Source organism: Cebus imitator, unplaced genomic scaffold, assembly GCF_001604975.1.
Source record: "Cebus imitator isolate Cc_AM_T3 unplaced genomic scaffold, Cebus_imitator-1.0 Scaffold71, whole genome shotgun sequence".
Classification (NCBI taxonomy): domain Eukaryota; kingdom Metazoa; phylum Chordata; class Mammalia; order Primates; family Cebidae; genus Cebus; species Cebus imitator.
In genome coordinates, this window is record NW_016107386.1 from 4,103,675 (window position 1) to 4,111,171 (window position 7,497).

The 7,497-nt window shown below is 44.0% G+C and overlaps 1 protein-coding gene across 1 annotated transcript in view; it reads left to right on the plus strand.

Moving 5' to 3' along the window:
* Positions 1–7,497, plus strand: part of LOC108306381 (dynamin binding protein) — a 134,476-nt gene that overhangs the window by 39,347 nt on the left and 87,632 nt on the right. The window contains exons 2-3 of the mRNA XM_017531276.2: positions 1,247–1,401; positions 5,181–5,303. Of these exons, the coding sequence (XP_017386765.1) occupies positions 1,257–1,401; positions 5,181–5,303 (268 nt within the window). The 5' untranslated portion in view covers positions 1,247–1,256. The remainder of the gene's footprint in view (positions 1–1,246; positions 1,402–5,180; positions 5,304–7,497) is intronic.

Sequence of the window (7,497 nt, forward strand, 5' to 3'; positions counted from 1 at the left end):
AAAAAAAAAAAAAAAAAAAATTAATATCCTTACTGCCCTCTTCAGGCATTCTGAAGAGCCTATATTTACTGACTTGAATCTTTTCTATCACTGAGAGGTATAGGTTTTTATTATTTTAATTCCAGAATTCCTTTGAGGATCGAATGAAAAATATATGAGAAATTATTTTTAAATTAGACTAGGTGTGGTGGCTCATGCCTGGAATCCCAACACTCTGGATGACTGAGGCAGGAGGATCATTTGAAGCCAGGAGTTCAACAGTAGCCTGGGTAACAAAGTGAGACCTCATCTCTACAAAAAAAAAAAAGAGGCCAGGCACAGTGGCTTATGTCTGTAATCTCAGCACTTTGGGAGGCTGAGGTGGGCAGATCACTTGAGGCCAGGAGTTTGAGATGAGCCTGGCCACAACCCCGTCTCTACTAAAAATACAAAAATTAGCTGGGCCTGGTGGTGCACACCTGTAGTCCCACCTATTTTGAAAGCTGAGCCCCTAGAATCACTTGAACCCAGGAGGCGGAGGTTGCAGTGAGCCAAGATTGCATCACTGCACTCCAGCATGGAACATACAGCAAGATTTCATCTAAAAAAAAAAAAAATTAGCCAGACACAGTGGTGTACACCTGTAGTTCCAGTTACTCAGAAGGCTGAGGGAGGAGGATCACTTGAGCCCAGGAGCTAGAGGCTGCAGTGAGCTATGATCACACCACTGCACTCCAGCCTGGGTGATAGAGCAAGACTGTGTTCCCCCCAAACCCCCCTCAAAAAAAAAAAAAAGAAATGAGAAATAACTTTGATATTTTAAAATATGAGGCCAGGTACAGCAGTCCATGCCTGTAATCCCAGCACTTTGGGAGGCCAAGGTGGGCAGATTGCTTGAGCTCAGGAGTTTGAGACCAGCCTGGGCAACATGGTGAAACCTTGTCTCTACTAAAAATACAAAAAAATTAGCTGGACATGGTGGCACGTGCCTGTAGCACAGCCTACTTGGGAGACTGAGCTGGAAGGATCACGTGAGCCCAGGAAGTTGAGGCTGCAGTGAGCCGTGATTGCTCTACTGCACACCAGCCTCGGTGATGAGAGTGAGACCGTGTCTCAAAAATAAAATAGGAAGTACTAACTTACTTGTTTAGCTTTGGCTTCATTTTAAGTATATTTATATCTTAAGCTTTATCATTCTCAAGAAATAGATCTATATTGCAGTGTCTTAAAATTGATGTCCTCTGTTTCTTTTGACCTTCCTTTCCAGGTTATAAAACATGGAGGCTGGCTCAGTGGTTCGAGCCATTTTTGACTTCTGCCCTAGCGTATCAGAAGAACTGCCACTCTTTGTGGGAGATGTAATTGAGGTGCTGGCAGTGGTGGATGAATTTTGGCTTCTAGGAAAGAAGGAGGATGTTACAGGTAAGTAAGAGACTCACAATGGACCACAGGCCCTGACTTCTTTCTATATTGAAAATAAAGGGGCCGGGCGCGGTGGCTGAAGCCTGTAATCCCAGCACTTTGGGAGGCCGAGGCGGGTGAATCACGAGGTCAAGAGATCGAGACCATCCTGGTCAACATGGTGAAACCCCATTTCTACTAAAAATACAAAAAATTAGCTGGGCATGGTGGCATGTGCCTGTAATCCCAGCTACTCAGGAGGCTGAGGCAGGAGAATTGCCTGAACCCAGGAGGCGGAGGTTGCGGTGAGCCGAGATCGTGCCACTGCACTCCAGCCTGGGCAACAGAGTGAGACCCTGTCTCAAAAGAAAAAAGAAAGAAAGTTATTCTTACTTGGGTGAGGTGGCTCATGACTGTAATCCCAGCACTTTGGGAGGCTGAGGTGGGTGGATCGCGTGAGGTGAGGAGTTCAAGACCAGCCTGGCCAACATGATGAGATGGTGAGACCCCCTCTCTACTAAAAATAAAAAATTTGCCGGGTGTGATGGCGCATGTCTGTAATCCCAGCTACTCAGGAGGCAAGGCTGGAGAATTACTTGAACCTGAGAGGCAGAGGCTGCAGTGAGCCAAGACTGAGCCACTGCACTCCAGCCTGGGCAACAAAAGTGAAACTCCATCTCAAAATAAATAAATAATAAAAATAAAAATAAAGGCCTGGCATGGTGGTTCATGCCTGTAATCCCAGCACTTTGAGAGGCTGAGATGAGAGGATCCCTTGAGACCAAAAGTTCGAGACCAGCCTAGTCAACATAGTGAGACCCCATTTCTATAAATAAATAAATAAGAAAGGAAGGGAGGTAGGCAGGGAGGAAGGGAAGGAGAGAAAGACAGGGAGAGAAAGAAAAGAAAGCTAGCTAAATGGGAAGCCCAAGTCAATAAATTTCAGAATTCTTTTGTGTTTTCCTTCTGTATTCATAAGTGGTCTCTACCAGCACAGGGAAAATTTCTGTTACCATTCTATCTCTCTGTGTTAATTCCTTCGAGACATTGCACCGCTAGAAACCAGCTGCTGCAGCTCAGGTTTCTATCCAAGTCTTTCCCTTTGCCCACTTTCCCTTCCCAGGTCGTTATCCTTTGTATTCAGTGCTATTATTCCTCTTCTGGAAACACACATTATTCCTTTCTTCAGATCCCTGTTGTTTACCACTGCTTTTCACAAACAGCTTTATCTGTGATTTGTGGAACACACGGTGCTCTCCACCTTGTTTCCTCTGGCTGTCTTTTTTTTTTTTTTTTTTTGAGAAGGCTAAAGTTAGGATCCCAATCACTCCTGTCTTGCAAGGTTTCTGTTGAGAAGTTTGCTGTTAATCTGATAGGTTTTTTTTTTTTTTGAGACAGAGTCTTGCTGTGTTGTCTAGGCTGGAGTGCAATGGCACGATCTCAGCTCACTGCAACCTCTGCCTGTTCAAGTGGGCTGTCTTCTTTTAACATTTTCTACGCTTTCATTCTTCAGTTCATTTTAGGCAAAAGGCTGAGAAGTGATCTTCTTTCATTTTTTTCAAAGGAGCATGATTCATCCTGTTCACTCCTTCCTGGATCCATGGCTGGCCCAAATTTATTAAAGTTACCCTCTATTCTGGATGCTACCTACCTCCCACATTCCATGCACCTGGTTAGCTTTCTTCAATTCTGTAAGATATATGTTCACTTTGATTTCTTTCATTAATTAGCCTAGGTAAGGGTGGAAGCTTTTCCCACACCACATGCCTCTGTGTTAATCCAGTCCTTAACTTGCATGTATTCATATTTATGTAAGTCTGAGTTGGAGTCCTTAGAGCAGATTCTGTTGACACTTAATTCACATTTGGGAGATAGAGTAGAAATTACATCTCAGCTGAGACAAAAATGAGTAGGAGTTAGCAAGGCAAAGATGGTAGGCAGGGAGGATTGCTTGTTGAAGGTCCCCGGAGTATGAGAACACAGGGGACCTAGAGAAGTTTAGTAGGGTGTGAGGTGTGAGTGGATGAGGGGGAAAGTGGGCTGGGGAGATGAGAAGAAGCTGGATTATGGGAGACAGGGTATGCCATGGTAAGGAGTAAAGGAAATGGGAAACCCCGAAAGTGCTTTGAATATGATCAGATTTGAATTTTAGAAAGCTTGCTGCTGCAGGCCAGGCACGGTGGTTCACGCCTGTAATCCCAGCACTTTGGGAGGCCGAGGTGCGTGGATCACTTGAGGTCAGGAGTTTGAGACCTGCCTGACCAACATGGAGAAACCCCATCTCTACTAAAAATACAAAATTAGCCGGATGTGGTGGCGCATGCCTGTAATTTCAGCTACTCGGGAGGCTGAGGCAGGAGAATTGCTTGAACCTGGGAGGCAGAGGTTGCTGTGAGCCGAGATCACACCATTGCACTCCAGCCTGGGCAATAAGAGTGAAACTGTCTCAAAAAAAAAAGAGAGAAAGAAAGAAACCTCACTGCTGCAGACTTAAGAATGATAGAAAGGGATGAAACTGAAGGCAGGAAGCATTTGGAAGGTTGCTACAGTAATCCAGGTGAGAGATGGTGATGGCATGGACCAAGGTGGTGGGTCTGGAGAGAAACAGACAGACCCAGAGATAGAAGGTAGAATCAGTCAGACTTTTGGATACTTTCCAACTGGCAAGCCCTGTCTTTCTACCACCACCTGTTAAAATCTTACCCACCTTCAGATTCAAATGCTATTGTTTTCATAAAAGTTTTTATGTTCTTCCTGACCTATTACCTACCTTTTCTGAACTTCCATAACACTTTGTGTAGTTAGATTGTGCCACCAGATTTCAGGATTGATATGTTATTTATGTCTGAATTTGACTTTTTGTCTGAACTAGGTTTTTACATCTTTTTTTTTTTTTTTTTTTTTTTTTTTTTTTTTTTTTTTTTTTGAGACAGAGTCTTGCTCTGTCACCAGGGTGGAGCACAGTGTCGCAGTGTCGGCTTACTGCAACCTCTGCCTCCTGGGTTCAAGCGATTCTTCGGCCTCAGCCCCCCGAGTAGCTGGGACTACAGGCGTGTGCCAAACGCCCGGCTAATTTTTGTATGTTTAGTAGAATTGGGGTTTCACCATGTTGGCCAGGATGGTCTCGACCTCTTGACCTCACGATCCACCCACTTCGGCCTCCCAAAGTGCTGGGATTATAGGCGTGAGCCACTGCGCCCAGCTGGTTTTTACATCTTTGAAGACCAAGACTATCTTACTTAGGCCGGGTGTGGTGGCTCATGTCTGTAATCCCAGCACTTTGGCAGGCCGAGGAGGGCGAATCACAAGGTCAGGAGTTCAAGACAAGCCTAGCCAAATGGTGAAACCTAGTCTCTACTAAAATAGAAAAAATTAGCTGGGTGTAGTGGCGGGCGCCTGTAATCCCAGCTACTTGGGAGGCTAAGCCAGGAGAATCAATTGAACCCAGGAGTCTGAGGTTGCAGTGAGCTGAGATCGCACCACTGTACTCCAGCCTGGGCAAGAGTTGAGGCTCCATCTCAAAAAAAAAAAAAAAAGACTTACTAATGTTTCCCTCTGTGGTGTGCTTTGCATATAGCGTCCCCCAGTAAACGCATACTGAGTTGAATTGCATTCTCTCTGTTCTGTGTGCATCTAGTTTTGTGCTCTATACTTCTTCTACAACAGATTCTCCAATTATTAGTTTTCACTGAGTTTTCAAGTTAGGGTCTATATGTGGACTCAGAAGAAAAGTTTTTGTCCTTGTACACAGACAAAGACATTTTAATATTAAAATTAAATATGCTTGCTTTTATTTTCAGGACAGTTCCCCAGCAGTTTTGTGGAAATTGTGACTATTCCTAGTCTAAAAGAGGGAGAGAGGCTGTTTGTGTGCATCTGTGAATTCACATCCCAAGAATTGGACAGTCTTCCGCTCCATCGAGGTAAGCTGCTCATCAAATAGTAAACTATTTGAAAATTAGATTGGTGGAGTCTGCCCATTTCGACAACCAGATCCTTTTTGAATTTGTGAAGTGGCTTAACCTCTAGAGGGTCCTCGGCAATACCAAAGTAGTGTGGACATAATGATGCCTTAGAGTTTAGTAGCATCTTACAATTTCCACAGTATTTTCTCAAAAATATATTCTCATTTGATCCTCAGCACAGACCTGGGTGGTAGGAAAGTCAACATTATTAATGTATTTTATAAATAATGAGAGCAAAATTCAAAGACTATTAGTTGAAGGTGAGAAGTCTTGGCCTCAGAATGTGAACTCATTATATTCTAAGACCAGGACTATCTTTCCACTGCCCCATACTATAGCCACACTTCAGGCTCAGCCTCTCTCCCTCTCTCCCTTTCTCTCTCTTTTTTTTTGGAGATAGTAGTCTCACTCTGTTGCCCAGGCTGGAGCGCAGTGGTGCAATCTCGTCTTACTGTAACCTCTGCCTCCCAGGCTCAAGCAATCCTCCCACCTAAGCCTCCTGAGTAGCTGGGACCACAGGCACATGCTACCATGCTGGGCTAATTTTTAGCATTTTTGGTAGAGGTGGGGTTTTGTCATGTTGCCTTGGCTGGTCTTGAACTCCTGGGCGCAAATGATCTACCTACCTCAGCCTCCCAAAGTGCTGGGATTACAGGCATGAGTCACTGTGCCCAGCCAACTTCAAGCTATATTTTTCTTTTTTCTTTTATAAACTGATATGGGGCATGGAGGGAGGGAGAAAAAAAAAAACTGGATGTGGCTTTGCTAACAAGATTACCATTTATTAATGCATAATGGTAGAGCAGGAATTTTGATATGGAAATTAAGAGATAGGTGCAAAACATTCCCATTTTACTGCTCTCTTATCAGAACCAGATTAAAAGGAAGTGATTTAAAACAGATAGTCATAGTTAGCCAGGCATGGTGGTGTGCATCTGTAGTCCTGGCAACTCAGGAGGCTGAAGCAGGAGGATCGCTTGAGCCCTGGAGTCGGAGGCTTCAGTGAGCTATGATCACATCACTGCACTCCAGCCTGGGTGACGGAGGGAGACCCTCTCTCAAAAATAAATCATAAATAAAAATTAAAACAGGTAGTCATAGCTATCTCTCATTGATTTTCCAAATATTTCTCCCCTCTTGCACTCTGATTAGATGAATGAACTATAAACTATAAACCATTTCAACAAGTATCCTTAAGTCCATACATTCTGCATAAAGAGAGAAACCAGTAGTGTTCCATAGACAGAAGCTTCTGATAAATCCAATTTTGTGATGACTCAGTCATCAAAATAGTAGAAATTATTAGGTGTGTTATTAATAACATTAAATGCTTGCTCTTTGGCATACGGCACAAAAGGGACAAACTTGGTTTCTTAAATCATGTATACACACACACAGACACACACACACACACACACAGACTTCGTTTCTTAAATCATGTACACACACACACACACACACACACACACAACCTGGCAAACTTCTCTAACCTTTAGTGATTAGAAGTGAATAATGGATTTTGACCTTAATCCTCAAAATCTATTTTGAGAATTTATTTTTAAATTTTGTATAGGCTGGGTGCAGTGGCTCTCGCCTGTAATCCCAGCACTTTGGGAGGCCGAGTGGGCGGATCACAAGGTCAGGAGTTCAAGACCAGCCTGACCAATATGGGGAAACCCTGTCTCTACTAAAATTACAAAAAATAGCCAGGTGTGGTGGTGCACGCCTGTAGTCCCAGCTACTCAGAAGGCTAAGGCAGGAGAATTGCTTGAACCTGGGAGGTGGAGGTTGCAGTGAGCCAAGATCGCGCCACTACACTCTAGCCTGGGTGACAGAGCAAGACACCATATAAAAAAAAATTTTTGTTGTTTATTTTAATTATACCAATTTCGTTTTATTTTTTTTGGGAGACAGGATCTCAGGGTGTTGCTCAGGCTAGCCTGAAACTCCTAGCCTCGAGTGATGATACCACTTCATTCTCCTGAGTAGCCAGGATTACAGACCTTACTTACCTTTCAGAAGTATCATTAGGTGCCGGGCGCGGTGGCTCATGCCTATAATCCCAGCACTTTGGGAGGCCGAGGCGGGTGGATCACGAGGTCAAGAGATCGAGACCATCCTGGTCAACAAGGTGAAACCCCGTCTCTACTAA